Source organism: Melanerpes formicivorus, unplaced genomic scaffold (genome assembly GCF_026170545.1).
Source record: "Melanerpes formicivorus ecotype bairdi unplaced genomic scaffold, bMelFor1.0.p_v2 SCAF_4, whole genome shotgun sequence".
Classification (NCBI taxonomy): Eukaryota; Metazoa; Chordata; class Aves; order Piciformes; family Picidae; genus Melanerpes; species Melanerpes formicivorus.
Window position 1 is genome coordinate 23,451,943 of NW_027142356.1, and position 15,764 is coordinate 23,467,706.

The window sequence follows — 15,764 nt, forward strand, 5'->3', positions numbered from 1 at the left end:
CGAAAGTTCACAACTTAACAGTTGGCCTCACTGTTTTGGCACCAGCTTCAGTCCATAGTGTAAGTGGATGCATCTCCCAGAGAACTGAGCCAAGAGTGGTCCGTCCTGTCACCCAGTGAATGGGATCCAAAAGAAATGGGTAGTGACAAATCTAATTTAATGTAGGGGGGAATAATAATTGCTGGAGTTTATATGTGTCTTTGCATTGTCTCACATTAATGTTACATGTGTCAAATGGGACTCAGCTGTTAATATTGAGCAGCCAGTTTCAATGCTTCTTCAGAGACCCATATAAACATATGTGTAAGCCATTGTTTATCACTACTGAATTTGGCTCCAAGATTGCCACTGGAATATCACTGTGGTGTCTTTTATTGCAGTGAGATTTCTGACTCTACAGGAGAATTCGAGTATTGGCAGTATTTTTCCTCCAGTATGGTTAGCTTTAAAAGTACTTGGATTTTTTTTTTTCCAAAGTGGTGTTTTTAGATGCTTTCTGCTATGGTTTTACCTCATCATAAATACTTTATTTCAAATAAGGGCTTTACATTCTCATATTTACCTTTTATTCTACTTGTGTGTTCAGTAAAGACAAGTGCCCACTTTTACCAGGTGTTATTTCATTAACAACAAATGCCTGAAAAGATGGTCTCATTGCAATGTAGAAGCAGGTCATGTCTCAAAATGAAGCAAGGGCAGGACAAGACTATTCCTCTTCTGGAAGAAGTACTCGTTTCACCTGAAAAAGGGAGCACAGGCCAACCACTTCTCTTCAAAGAGATGTTGGATCATTCCACCACCTTTGTCCTTAATTTGCACGTCTGGCAAGACTTTATGAAGACAGAGGAAATTAGTGCACTGTCATCCAGCCTACTTTCACAAAGTGTAGCAAGGCCTCTCTAGTCAATTTACATCCATTGACCAGAATAGATTCTGAAGCTGTAGACATCTTCACAGGTTTAGCTGTGAGCTATTTTATACTCTCTTTAGTAATGCTATTGTATCTAAACACTAAGTGTTTGTTTCTTGTTATTGGTATTTGAAATGTAAAACCAGCCAAACAAAAATCCAACACAACAACCAAAACAAAGGGTAGGGCTACAGATGATCACTGTGCAATATGAGAAAAATAAGGTTTCCTTTTAGTATAATCTCTCCTGATTGTTTATTGCTGCCTGTTGAATAACTGTGGTAAGCCTTTTCTTCCCAGAAGGGATGTCTTAAGAGGGACAAAACATAGAAAGATACAATTACAAGTTACGTGTGGTTGAATCTTTCAGGATCTCTAAGGATATTATTTTGGACTAAAAGTACAGGATACTTGTATATACAACTTTATATTCAGTTTCAGGTTTTGGCAGACAGGGAAATTTGGGGCAGGGGGGAAGATTGCAGTTTCTTGAAGGAGAAATTGGATCTTTGTGTAATTTTCTCTACTTCTCACATTTTGTCCTTGAGCTGTAAATTTCCAAGAACACCTTAGTAAATCTGTTCGACATAACTGTAAGTTCTTGTGTTCTATGCTGGAGTAATATACATCCATCAAATTGTAATTTCCAAAGGTATTTTTAGGCTGTTTTCAGAGGAATGGAAGCTCACAATCCACCATTTTAAATTGCTTGTCTAATTCTGCCCTTTATTTAAGAGCTGTGAATCAGAAGCTTTTTTCACTCTATGGCTTGGAGGGTCTGTGCTGCACTGCACCATGTGGTTTTCTCTGAGAGGAATTATGAGCAGTAATTTTTTTTTAAAGTAGTAGTCTCAGGTAATTTTGAGTGATTGGAAGTAGGGTCTTAAGATGGAATCACAAACAGAAAGCTATGATGAGGTGGTTGTTACTCCTTACTGAATATGTTTGAGCCTACTATTTATGCGCTGCACATAACATGGAGTTTATTCGTGCATGACAAGATTTTTACTCTAGTTTACAGGGCAGACCAATCTGTTGATGGAGTTTCTTTTTACAGAGGGTCAGCTGCGAGTGGATGCCAATGTTTCTGTGCATCGCCCTGGGGAGCCGTATGGGGTGAGGACTGAAGTGAAGAATATCAATAGCTTACGGTTCCTAGCAAAAGCAGTAGGTAAATTATGGTTCCTTCATTACAGGAGCATTGTTGACATGTTTTATGTCAGACCACATAAAATACCTGTTTTCTGCATGCAGTAACTGGCCTTAATGCCCCAACTAGCTTCATCTGGGTGTCCCATCTCTGCACCTTACCCATGGATCCACAAGTCCCATATAAGCTCAAATTGGGTCACTCAGACTTTGCCTGAGTCCTGTTCTGTAGCACTGTTCTGAGTCCTGTCTTGGGTTACCTCCTCCTGCATCTGACTGAACTCCCTGTATGGACTCTGCACTCAACTCACCCTCTCACTTTGACCAAGACTGTCCATGGACCCTATTAACAGTGCCTGCCTCTGCCCATGCTGTTCAGACCACTGAGACTGCACTGGGCAGTGAGGGTACTGCCTGAGCTGTGGTGACCCTCACCTCCTGGTCTGTCTCCCCAAGAGGATCAACCCAGCTCCTGCTGCTCCCTGACAATATGAATCTTAGTATGGTGTACTGTGGGGATAGCAGCTGTGTTAGGCTGCAGTTTTCTTGCAGCGGTAACCCTCTGCCTGCAAGAACAACAACAACACGGATGATTTAATGCCTGGTGTGTTTATACTGAAATAGTTAGCAGTAGCTGTGTCATCCAGTATAAATGCTTGCTTTCCACTGAGTTACAGTAGTGGTGTGTATGAAGTTCAGAGGCAGCTCAAGTATGAGCAAGAAAGGATGATTATTGCATCTCCCAAAGAAAACTTAACTGTGTGATAGGAAGGTCACTAGGAATGTATGGCTTGGCTGCAGTGCCTGGGAGAAAATGTTTCTCTTTAGAGGGAATGAAAGAAGATGAGGATAACACACAAAACAGTGCTGGAGAGCGAGACAGTGACTGATAATTCTGCCTGTAACTACTGCTGTTTATTTCATTAAGGTTAAATCAACAAACTCTTCCACTATTGCATAGCAGTGAAAAATGAAATAGTGGTGTGTACAAAGGCTAATAGTGCAGTATAACAAACTTACTTGCTTTTCTTTTATTTCTGTCAGACTATGAAATACAGAGACAAATTGAAGAACTCGAAAACGGAGGAACGATTCTGAATGAAACACGAGCCTTTGATTCGAAACTTGGGTGAGTTTTCATTTTGGAGGAACATTAGGAATCCCAGACCTTAGAATGCCAGGGATACCTGGTGATGTGGTCAAGAGAGGTAATGCGGAATCACTCAGCTTCTATCTTCTAAAGCTGATGTTCACAGGTATAGTCTCATCACATGTAGCAATTTCTTCTTGAAGTTGAGGCTTTTCCGCAGCAGATTGTGTGCTACGTCAGGCAGTGTCTGTGTGAAAATGACTACCCTCTTGCATACATGCATTCTTTGAAGCAGTCTAAAGAAGCTCTCCTGATCTTTACAAGGCAAAGTTTTTGTTTTGTGTTTTTGCCATAAAATTAATTTTGTGCTGTACCACTTACCTCATCTTACTTGTTTTGTTGTTATTGTAGGTGCACTGTACCAATGAGAGACAAAGAAGCAAAACAGGATTATCGGTATTTATTTATTCATTTAAAATGAAGTTAGCATTTCAGGAACTGAGAATTTATTGAATTTCTTAAGTGCAGTCAGTGTAATACAAGCTCAGTATTCATAGGCAGGTTTCTACATTAAGGAGTTTTTAGACCTAATGAAGACTTTACCTTGCTAAGTTCTTCTTGCCTTCTGCCAGTGTGAGATGACAGTCATTGAACCATAAACGGCCACCCAAGAAGGATTTAGCCAGAGGGCAAGGAATAAGTCTTTTTGGGAAGCAGTGCTGCTGGGAACAGGTACTGGGGTAGTGCAAAGCAGCAGCATAGCTTCTTATCACCCTAGCACATGATGTAGTGAAGTGGTGTCTGGATGGGATGAGGAAGAGGGATGCCATTCAGTAATTGCTGATTGCTCTGGGCACCCCTTTTCTGCTCTGTGTGTGCCTGCCTCCTCTAGTTAGGACAATCTTAGCACTGATTCTCCTAGTAGATCCTTAGCATTGCATCCCAGAGACAGTCTTCCTGTTACTCTGAGTTCAGTTCCCAGCTGGAGAACTCTTGTTCTGCAGGAGAACTTCCAGAACCTCTTAGCTTTGCCCAATCTGTGTTCCTGTTAGACTTACATATGTTCTATGACTGGTGTTACTGGAGAAGAGCAAGGATTTCAAAAACATCCCACAAACTGTAAATCTGCTTTTTAAAATTGTTTTGTTTTACAGTTGCAGCAGAAAAGGTCATGGCCACTTTTTGAATTCCTTATTGTGGTAGGGGCTGGCATGAGGTTTATTTAACAAGTCAATTCAAACAAATGCAGAAGAAAATTCATGAAAAACTAAGCAAAACCAGCAAATCTAAGATACTTCAAACAAAGGCCAGAGGGGTTATTGCTATTACTAAGATTAGCATCAGTATTAAACTGTGTTTTTCAGATTTGTTCATAATTCACTGCTGCACATTAATATATTAAACTTAAAAAAAATAAGTTTCGGCAGATATGAAATAGAAGTTATTATAGTAAATGTTAAGGGTGCCAGATGTCCTTTTTCTCTGAAATTTTGGAACCCCTCATTTGATCATGTAAGAGTGAGCTTTCTGCTTCAATTGCAGCTATTCCGGTGGTTTAAATTGGCCTTCTCTGTAAGGGACCCTTTTGTTCTGTGATGGCCCCCTGCTGAGCAGAATAACTTTGCTTTTAGCACAGCATGAGATTTCATCAAGATTTTTGAAGTTAGTCTGGAAAAGTTACAAGGTGCCCAGAACACTCCTGGCAGTTGGCTGTCAATCTGGGTTTTTCCCTGGCAGTCCATTCCTGGGTTTGTCCAGATCTACAACTCATGCTTGATGCCAAAAGGAGTGGATTTGTTTTTATTGGGGGGGAGGGGTGGTGTTACTGTTTTGAGCGCAGAAGTGTTCATTACTCTTTTCCTATTATCAGCTCTTTGAAAATCAGTGGCAAATGCTCAAAGAAAGGAAATAGAGACTTTGCAGCAGTCCAACTGATCTCTTACTACTTAACAGTAATATACCAAGTCATGAATTTTATTTGGTTGAATAGTAATGCATCTCCAGTTAAGTATAAACTTGTGATATAAATTATTTCCTTGTTTAGCTTCTGACTAAAAGTAATTATAAAGGATTTTTTCTTTAATTTTCACTAGGTTTATGCCAGAGCCAAACCTTCCTCCGTTGATTCTGTACGATACTAAATCTTTGCCAGCTAATATGAACCATCAGCAAGTGGTAAATATTGATTGGATTCATGAAAGACTTCCTGACCTTCCCAGTGTCAAGAGAGCAAAGCTTGTTGAACAGTATGGTATTCTTCCTGAACACAGCTTCACCTTATTGGTAGGTCTATTGATAAGTGAGAAGCCTAAAAACTTCAAAGTCGTGTGGTTTTTGAAAAGATTTGTAGATGTCTTATCAACCAGCTGTCAGCTCTTGTGGATGTGTTTTGGTTTGGAAATATATCCAATGCATACCCAGTGTGTATCTTGGAGCCATATACATGGAGTAGTGGGGAAAAGAAACCATAGAGAGTATACCTTAAAGGTTTTCTCATGCATGACACAGTCAAATAATTATTATTTCATATTGATCTTGTTTGTCTACACATGGATGCACCCATGACTGGCTGCAACAAATGTACAACTTCTTGTTGACAAACCTTTGTCTGTAAGTGCCTGATCGTCTTGTTTTTTGGCCTGGTGCAAGGCTGGGCACATTGTCAATATTTTACAAATTAGTAGATGTATTTTCCTGACTGCAGAAGGAAAACCCCAAGTTTAAATCTTTCAGCTTCGTGTGTCTGTTCATCTTGGCCTCCATATTATTTTGGAAAAAAAACCCAGACTTATTCTTAGCTAAGTACTCCAAGTGGCTGTACAGTATTAACTTTTGACCTCACAATGCAGTTTAACAAGAAAAGGTTCAGAAGAGGGGATGAAGAATCTGAGGAATCATAGAATGTTAGGGGTTGGCAGGGACCTCCAGAGATCATTGAGTCCAAGTACTCTGCCAAAGGAGGATTGTCTAGGGCAGGCCACACAGGAACACATCCAAAAGGTTTTGAAAGTCTCTAGAGAAGCAAACTCCACAACTCCTCTGGGCAGCCTGTCCTAGTGCACCGTCATCCTCACCATAAAGAAGTGTCTCCTCATGTTGAGGTGGAACTTCCTGTGTTCCATCTTACACCTATTCTTCCATGTCCTATGTCTGGACACCACTGAAGAGAACCTGGCATCTTCACCTTGACACCCACCCCTCAGATATTTGTAGATGTTAATAAGATCCCCTTTCAGCTCCTCTTCTAAAGACTAAAAGAAAAGGTAAGAGGGAAGAAAAGGATGTGTCAAAAATGGATATAAATAAGTGACAGCAAAATCTCCTGGCTTTCAAAATACAAACTGTGTCATTTCTTTGCCAGGTGTACTTCAGTTTACCTACCCAAGATTAGGCATTTCACATAGCCAGCTAAACTAGGCCAGTTACCTGCTTTAATTATTTCTGTGATTGAGACAGAAGGAAAAGAACTTCTTTAGAGTAAGATTCAGAAGGAACTGTAAAAATTTTGCATTGTCCTTTGGAGGACTTCCTGTCCTTTAACTACGAATGGAGGGAGAGCAGTGCACAAAATTTAACTGCTTAGTATCCCTTCTTTGTAATTTAGTACAGAACCCGATTCTACAGGATAAAAAAAACCCAACATAGTCTTTATTCTGAAAGAAGCTGTTAGGAAAACTGCTTTTGTGATGGTGTGCCATTGTAGATCCTTTACTATTTGATGAGCACGTGAGCCATAAGTCTCATCCAAGTCACAAGGACCCAGTGATAGCATCAAGAGGTGTCAGTAGTTCTTACCTTTCTATTTCATTGTGTAAGCTCCAAAATGTGATTTTGCTGAGAGCATTCCTCACCTTGCATGCATTTTTTCCACATCAACATATTTCTCACATGAAAATAAACAGACCTCAGAAAGGCAGATAAGTTCTGAACTCTTTTTTTTCTCACTTACTTTCCTCCTCCTTCCCCTGTGTTGTGCCTTGAACTTGGCTTGCAGCTAATCACTACAGCTGCTTCCTCCTTTACCCTGTTAGTGGGATAGAGAAGGGGAAAGGAACAAAAAGAGCAAAAGCAAGAAGACTCATAATTTGAGATAAAGACACTTAAGTAAAAGAAAGAAGGAAAAAAACCCAAAAGTGATGCAAATGCAGTCACTCACCATCTCCCGTGAGTAGGCTAAGGCACAACCAGTGTCTGATCAATTACAATGACTGCCTCTGCCCAAATCTCCTTCCTTCAGTTTTCCCTATTAAGCAGGATGTTATATGGCATCTAATATCCCCTTGGTGAATTTGGATTAGCTGTCCAGTTTGTGTCTGCACTCAGCTTCATGCCCACCTTTGTCCTGCTTCCTGTGGTGGGGCAGAGCAGGGGAAAAAAAGAGAGTACTACTCAGCAGTGGCCAAAACACCAGTGTGTTGTCAGCACTCCTTTAGTCACCAATTCAAAACACAGCGCCCTATGGGCTCTGTTGCAGCCAGACCCAGCACCCCCACTCCTTTAACATGGCATCAGCATGCTACAGTTTTGCTGGTATTGATGGCTTCTGCTGTGTGGTTTCTGTCATCTATCAACTAGCCTATATATTCCATCTTTCTTTTCACCTGTTCTATTGCCTTTGCTTTTCTCTCTTTAACTTTTCTCCTTCTTGCAACATACAAGACCATTAATAAGCTCCAAGCTGAAATTTGGGATTCAGCTTGTAATAAGATAATGCATCCATTTGAATGCATGAAGTGAACATGTTCTTCATCGTGGGTCGTCTTTTATTGTGCATTAGAATGTCAGCATGTATACTCTCCATAGAAGTTGCTTGCCTGTTCACTGGGAGACTAGTTAACCTTAATTCATCTGAAAATGGTCTGTCCGTTGCTGCGTTAAGCTTGCATCAGACATTGCAGAAGATTGCTGATAGGGCCAGATGCACAGATCTAATGAGCGTTCTTTCAAGTTAGAGCACCCAGGAGTACTCATTAAATAAATGGCAGTGGCAGAGGGATGACTCTAAAATGCAGAATCTCTGTTGTGCACCAACTTGTTAGAGAAAACATTATGCACCAAAGTTACGATAAAACAATGCCAGACTTCAGCCTGCAACTGAGCTTCTGAGCTTGCTTCATAAGCTTTATTCTCATACACAATAACTATCTGTGTGTACTCAGCAGTGAGAATCTGAGACTCCTGCTCTGCCTGATGACAAGATGTACTGAAATGGAGGGAGAACATTACCTATTAATATCATCATACCTCAAGTATAAATGGCTACATTTGTGACAGTTTTGTATAAATAGTGAAAATAAGTAAGGGTTCTGCTTTTCTCTGTTGCTGTGGTTTATCTCAGCCAGCAACTACACACACACAGCCATGGTGTAAGCCAGCACCATGAAAGTGGCTTAATCCTTCTCTCTCCCAGTGGGAGGGGGAGGAGAATAATAATAATGGGGAAAAAAAGAGAAAGAGGGAAAAAAAGTTACAACTCATGGGCTGAAATAAAAGCAGTTTAATAACTAAAAAAATAGAATAGCAGTAATAAAATATAATAACAGTTGTAATGAAAAGGAATATAACAGTGTGAAATAAAATGCAAGAAAAGGACAAGTGATGCACAATGCAATTGTTTACCACCCACTGACTGATGCCCAAGGGATGATCCACCCTCTGGGCTAACTCCCCAGTTTATATCCTGAGCATGATGTTCTATGGCAGGACTCATCCCTTTGACTAGCTCAGGTCAGCTGTCCTGGTTTTGCTCCTTCCCAGCTCCTTGTACATCTGCTCGCTGACAGAGCAGGGGAAGTTGAGAAGTCCTTAACTTAGTGTTGCTTAAAAACAACTAAAACATCAGTGTCTTATCAACATTTTCTCACTAAATCCAAAACACAGCACTGTACCAGCTACTGGGAAGAAAACTGCCCCTGTCCCAGCTGAAACCAGGACATTACAGCACAACTATTCGAATTTGTAAAGATGGAATTCTCTGACCCCCACAGACTCCATAGAGTTAGGAGTCTGGATGCAGTTTCTGCTTAGCTGTGTAAGCTGGTAGGCTGGCACGTATCTCAGTCAAGAAGGCTCTGGCAGCTTTGCCAGTTACAGTATTGAAGCTCCTTTGTCTTTCTTCCTATTGAGTCAAAAATAAGATGTATTGGTACAGATATTAATGTGCTGGTTTGTTTTCAAAAAGCATTGTGATGTCTGGAGAGGTCCAGCTCAAAAATAGATCAGTTGTCACAGTACAGCATTACAATAAACAATCTGGTCGCTTCCTTTCTTAGCTAAATTCTAAGTCATCTTGTGCACTTACTGTTGTGCACTCTGTTCCTCAGATAAACGTGGCTGTTTCTCTTAGGTTTTGGCTTATTGCTTCAGTGGAATATTTGCACAGGTGAGTCCTTTGAACAGACAAAAGTAGGATGCTGTAAAAATTGGTTTTAACCATTTTGTTCATTACACGCTGTCCTCATTGTGTACAGGTGAATTTAGGCTTACTTTTATGACTTAAGTAATTTTGTAGTAAGCCATAGGAAAAAGCTTGAACTTTGACTGCTCTGCTGCTCTGCTCTAATAGTGTAGATTTTCTGCTCATTGTTTTATTTTGTTTTTTTTTTCCCCTGACAGTCTTGCACATTTTGGCAGCAGTTGTTACCTCACAGTTGGTTATTGTGGGAACTGTGATGGTGAAAATGGGAATAAGAAAGCAGGAAATGACATTTTATTTCTGAACATTGATGTAGTTTTCTTAAGTTCTTTGAGAAACACTACTTTTTTTAAAAGCATAAAGTTTGCAATACAGACCAAATGGCTTTAAAGATTGTGCCCATGGTATTCTGTAAAAGAATGTGTTGTTTTAAACTTCGTCAGTATCTGGAATTCAAGCACCTAAAGCCTCTAAGCACCACTAGGGTTTTTTTGCCATCACAGTACTATTACATGTTAATTTTAAATTAGAAATTTGCATCTCTTTGAAATGCTGGTGTATCAGATATCCTGCCAGTGAGACTCCAGTGAGTTTGTTACAGCATATTGGATATGTATTGTGGGCACTGAGTGGGCCTGAACCACAAACATGGTGCTGCAATTCCAGAGTTTTGGGTTTCTTTCTATGAAAGTGCCTGAAGGGGGTGCACAAGAAGGCTGGAGAGGCCTGTAGCCATAGGAGAAAGGGCAATGGTTTGAAGTTAGAGTTCCTAACATCCAACCTAAATCTATAACTGTTTACCATGAGAGTGGTGGAATGCTGGAACAGGCTGTCCAGGGAGGTAGTTGAGATCCCGTCTCTGGAGATATTCAAGGTCAGGCTTGACAAGGTCTGGGAAACCTGGTCTAGGTGGAGGATGTCCCTGCTCACTGCAGGGAGAGTGGATTAGATGCCCTTTGGAGTTCCCTTCAACCCTAACCATTCCATGATTGTAAGATTAAAATAGGTTCTTCAGAATTAAGGGAGAACAGTCACTTAGCTTGTCTGTAAACCAGCATGTTTAAGTGTGCAGTGGTTTTCAGATCTGTCACAAGGGACAGGTGCATGGGTTGCTATTTGGAGTAAATTTAGCATGAAGATAGTTTACCAAAATGCAAACAAATTAAAGCTCAAATAGTACAGTGTCTAGAAATGTAAGCCTGCATTTTTCTAATATGGCAAGAGAATAAGGAATATGTTTCATTTATGTCAATCATGTTGATGTTTTGACATTCTGCCTTATTTCAGTCTAGCACTGCTGTTTTTTCCAACTCTTTGGCTGCAGCAAATGATAAGATGCAAAGGAATTTGGGGGAATGTATCTGGTTTTATGTGCACAAGTAGTGAGTTATGGGGTTTAGTACCTGGCACCATATGTAGGTTTGTCTGTATGAGTGTTCCTGGGCTTTTCTGCTCTTGCTGCTTGGAAATCATCTGATTAAAATGTAATGGCTGGGTACAGCTGCCCTTGATTTTCAAAGATCTGGCAGCAGGGTCACAGCTGTAGCTCCAGCTAGGCTAGTGGTATCCAAAAATCTGAATGCAGCTACTGCTAGAGATGCTCTCAAGTCTATACATGATGAAAGTGTTGGGCATGCTGTGCCTGAGTTGTGTAGTTTGCATTCAGATGTGTGGCATCTGCAAACATTGTTTTCATATGCATAGTGTTGTAGGTAAACCTATTCTGCCTGGAATGTTTGTAAAACCTTCTGCAGCATGTTTAAAGAAACCAGCTTTTATACATGCTCAATTCTTCCTACCTAAATTGGACAGGTGTTTTTGTGGAAGGGAACCTACTGTTTAAATAATAAGTGTTTGTTTGTGCTATTGAATCCTGAGGTGAATTAGAGTACAGTATTTAGCAATGCATTTTAGTAATTCCACTTAACACTCAGTTTTTAATCAAGTTTGCTATATTTCAGTATTCAAGTTATTCTTTTACTGTATTTTATTTTAAAGCAGATTTGTTCCTCTGGTCTGTTCAGCATTAGATTTTACAAAATGTGATTACAAAGTAACTACTAGTTAGATTTCTAAGAACACTGAAAGAGAAGGGAATTACATCTGTGTATATTAGATAGATAGCTATAAGGAGGTACAAGGTCTGCCTTGGTTCACAAAAGACCTCAGTGGATTAAGAACTTGGTTTCTTTGCTCACAGCCACAAGTTAGTTTCACAGCAGCTTTACAGCACACCAACCATTATCATAAGTACACTTTGTTCTGTTTCACAGAACATAGAGCAGTAGTTTGCAGTCTTCTCAAAAGCCATACATCATTACCACAGAAAAATGTGGTATCTAGAGCTGTTGGAAGTTTGTGTTGTGAATATTTTGAGGAGGAAAGTCTAAAATTCTGTATTGCTCTGATGATGAATTGCCTTTAAAAAACAAGGACAAATGCCACTGTTTTGATGGGATGTGTTGGAGTGGGAAAGGCACACCATGGCTTAGTGTGTACCTGCGCTGGTTTTGATTGGAACTATTCAGAGATCTGGCTGCAGTCAGTATGTGCTTGGGAAGAGTTTTTGCTGTGATGACAGTATACTTAGAATAGCTCCTTGGCTGTCTTTAAACTGCTACCTCTTAACTTCTGAGAGCTGGCTTGGCTTCCTGTGCATTTGTGCCACACACTTCAGTAAGTCCAGTGGCACACCGGATGTCTCCGTGAGAAGGTAGGAGCTGCCACTTACTATCTGTTCAGCCTTCAGTAGACCTAATGAGTTCTGTGCTGCAGTTAAAGATCCATCAATGCCTTGATGACAAACAGCACAGCATTCAACAGACTGTGCAGTGTCTGTTCTTCTACAAACAATCTCAGGTTTTGCTTAGGCTATAAATTGAATTCCCTACTGTCATATTTTCTGAGCATTTAGGGTGCTCTGGGAAAGCTTACATAGCTTCTCTGAAAAAACTAGAAAAATAAACCCCTGCTTCTTGCAGTGTGACCTTTCTGTATCATTGAAGGGTGAGTGCAAACTAAACTTATTCCTTCACTCCAAAATAAAGACAGTGATTACAAGATGGAGGGTGAAATGTCTGCAGAGTTTCAGGAAAAATCTCTTCTTGGTTAAAGGGTTAAAGGTAGCATGACAGCCTGTTAGATGGCAGCATTATATTTTCTAGTATCATATGCACTTAAAAAACAGGAGAAGATGAGAGAGCTTCTCAGCAAATGCTCGTTTTGGGGAGGAGTGAAGAGAAAACAGATCACTGGTTTATTGGAAGTTCCCTTGAAACAGGTAGGCAGATCAGCTGTATGTACCTCTTCTAGCTTTAACATTGTTTTACTCTCATGTCAATAACATTTCTCCTAAGGTTTGTGAGTTTGCAGTGAATTCACAGAAACAAATTTACTTTAGGATTGAGTATTTAGTACTCCAAATTTAATTGTATCATGTTTTCACTCTGGTATCTCTTTGATGCATTCAACTTTTCTTAAACAGAATGAAGATGGATTAACAGAATTCTTTGAAAATGTGGTGAATCAGACACAAATGAAGCCCAAGAAGGTGATCGGCTGGATTCTAAAAGACCTGCTCAGTTATTTGAAGCAACACTCCCTTACAGTGAAGGAAAGGTCAGGCTTCCTAATTACTACAGTGGTGAATCAAAAGCATAAAATCATAGAATGCTAGGGGTTGGAAGAGTCCTCCAGAGATCATTGAGTTCAACCCCCTGCCTAAGCAGGATCACCTCGGGTAGGTCACCCAGGAATACGTTACTTCACCTTATCCTCTGAGATAACTTCTGCCCCATTTTTCCCCTAGCCCAGTCAGTTCTTTTCTCCTGGCTGACCTTCTGAACCTCATAGAAAAAAAGGAAATTTCTTCTACAGCAGCAAAGCAGGTAAGTACCTTTCTGCTTTTGCTGTATTTGAATCTGTGGCTACTTACTCCATTTCTGTAGCAGTTTTACAACCAGTGCTTTAAAAGGAAATGACTGTGTAGAGTGATGAAGGATACATTTGGTATCTATATTATATACATATAAATAGATTAAAATGCCTCATGTGTAGATAATCTTACAGATAGGCCTGCATATTCAGTGTTAGAAGGGGGCACAAGGCAACAGTAGTTTCAAACAATGTGAACCCAAATAATTTGCTTAAATCCTGCTTTTGAACAAAGTCACAGTTGAGTCAGGTCTGAGTGAAAGGTCAGTGGGAGCTAATTCACAACTTGCAGTTAAGATGAGAATATCCGTTACTAGCTACTAAAGCACAGTAAGGTCTAGGTTCCCAAGCATTAGCATATAGAAAAGGATGTAATTCACCTGAGTGTAGTCTTCTGCTTTTGTGTACCTCTGAGTCAAAGTAGAGAGATCTGGCCTTTCTTTTATCCTTGCTTCTTTGAACAAGTGCTATCGTGGATCTCTCAAGCAAGGACTGATGGTAAATCTAGTTTCTCCCTCTTTTTAAATGTTGTCTCACTTAGAACAGTCTGAAAAATCAGCTCTTGATAATTTATATCGAAAATTGTGAGCTGCTTAGGATGGGTACAGTGACTGTTACGTCTAAAGACAAAAATCTGGATTATTTTGGTGAGAGGGAATACTGTCATTCACCTTAAGTTGCTGCTGGCTTATTTATGTAGAATGCACTACCTTGTCAGATTAATTATTATCCTCTAGATAAGTACATTAGGTCACCGCTTCTTCTCAGGTGTTCCATCAGTGCAACTCTTAATGAAGATGTTTAACTTGCAGTGAAGATGCTTAACTTGCCTTGCCTGCATCCTGGCTTTTAACACTCTGACATACACAGGGCAGGTTTCCAGCTTTCTAGCACATGTCAGTTGAATCCAAATACAATTCTGCAATAGTACTGAAGTCAGTTCACTGTTTTCTGCATGACGATAAGCCAAGCGTAACTGTGGCACGTGTGGGTCTTTACCTTACTAGGAGGCATTTAAACTTCCTGATCTGTTGTTTTCTCTTTTGGAGATGTTCTTAATTAAATTCATCTTGTTGTTGGTGTGCTCTCTGAATAGCCAGCTGCATATGACAGGGGTCATGAATAAGGATTTAAGTGCCTGGCTTCAGGCGTGTGCAATTGGAAATGTTGGATCAGAAAATCAGAAGCTTCCAAACGGAGATGAAGTATTAATAGGGAAAGCATCGGAATGCAGAGTGGCTCTGTGCCTGCGGGGCTGTGGCACACCCATCAGTTCAGTGTCTGCATTTGAAAGAGGAGTTTAATTCTTAGCTCTCAGCTTCCTTGTGGAAGTAGAGACAGAGTACTCTTCCAAGGGAGTTTTCTTGCTTTGCGATATATTTGTGTGCCAACACTTCTGACAGGTTACGAAATGTCGAGAATTTCAGAGATGCTTTTCTTGTTTAATTACCAACTCCTCATAGCGTGCATGTTGTCCTCACTCTTCTCAAATTGGACACAGAGGAACAACAGTACTGCTTGCCATCGCTGAGTGATGCTATCAAACTGGAAAAACCTTGCCACATTTAGAAAAGTATTTTGGTTGCCTGGATGTCAGAAAAATAACAAATGTTTATAACAATTCTCAGCAGTAGGCAGAGATACTGGATGGCTTGAGGGCATGAAGGCTATATATATATACACACCAGCAGATAAATTGCAGCACTTGAGGTGAGGGAGAATGAAGTGCAGTGATAGAGACAGATCCAACGAGAAAGGATGGAAGGGTTTGATGGGGTGAGCAGGCAGACATGCACACACACACATGCTCGCTGCAGGAAGCTGTTAACAGCTTAAATTTTTTAAGAGATTTTATGTTTGGTCTCTGCTGTACAAGGCACTAGAACACAGGCAGATAAAAGCTGTATGTGCTCGTTATAGACACACAACACTGTGGTAGGATGCGTATGCCAAGGAAGGGGCACTGTGTGCTTACATAATTACCACTTAGGTAATTACAGAGCTCATGCCCAACTTGCCATCAAATACAGCATGCTGCTCCAGAGGTCTCCAAAGCAGTTTCAGCCTGGCACACTTGTGCAAGGGGGAGCAGCTCCCAGCTCTGCCATTGTGCAGGGCTGTGGGGTGAGTGTGTCCTGGATAAGGGCACCAGTATAGGTACATCTTATGGCCCACCTCAGAGGCACCATTTTGAAGCTTACAGTGGGAGCTGCCAGTGCTGTTCACCCAGGGCTGAAAACAGTCTGGTAGGGGATGTATGTCAAAGA

At 40.5% G+C, this 15,764-nt stretch overlaps 1 protein-coding gene across 3 annotated transcripts in view; it reads left to right on the forward strand.

Annotated features, from left to right (window-relative positions):
• The window catches only part of GATB (glutamyl-tRNA amidotransferase subunit B), a 41,991-nt gene that overhangs the window by 19,267 nt on the left and 6,960 nt on the right, over positions 1–15,764 (forward strand). For all 3 annotated transcript variants that reach the window (XM_068137290.1, XM_068137292.1, XM_068137293.1), the window contains 6 exons: positions 1,968–2,081; positions 3,104–3,188; positions 3,561–3,605; positions 5,243–5,432; positions 13,049–13,182; positions 13,373–13,451. In XM_068137290.1, the coding sequence (XP_067993391.1) occupies positions 1,968–2,081; positions 3,104–3,188; positions 3,561–3,605; positions 5,243–5,432; positions 13,049–13,182; positions 13,373–13,451 (647 nt within the window). The remainder of the gene's footprint in view (positions 1–1,967; positions 2,082–3,103; positions 3,189–3,560; positions 3,606–5,242; positions 5,433–13,048; positions 13,183–13,372; positions 13,452–15,764) is intronic.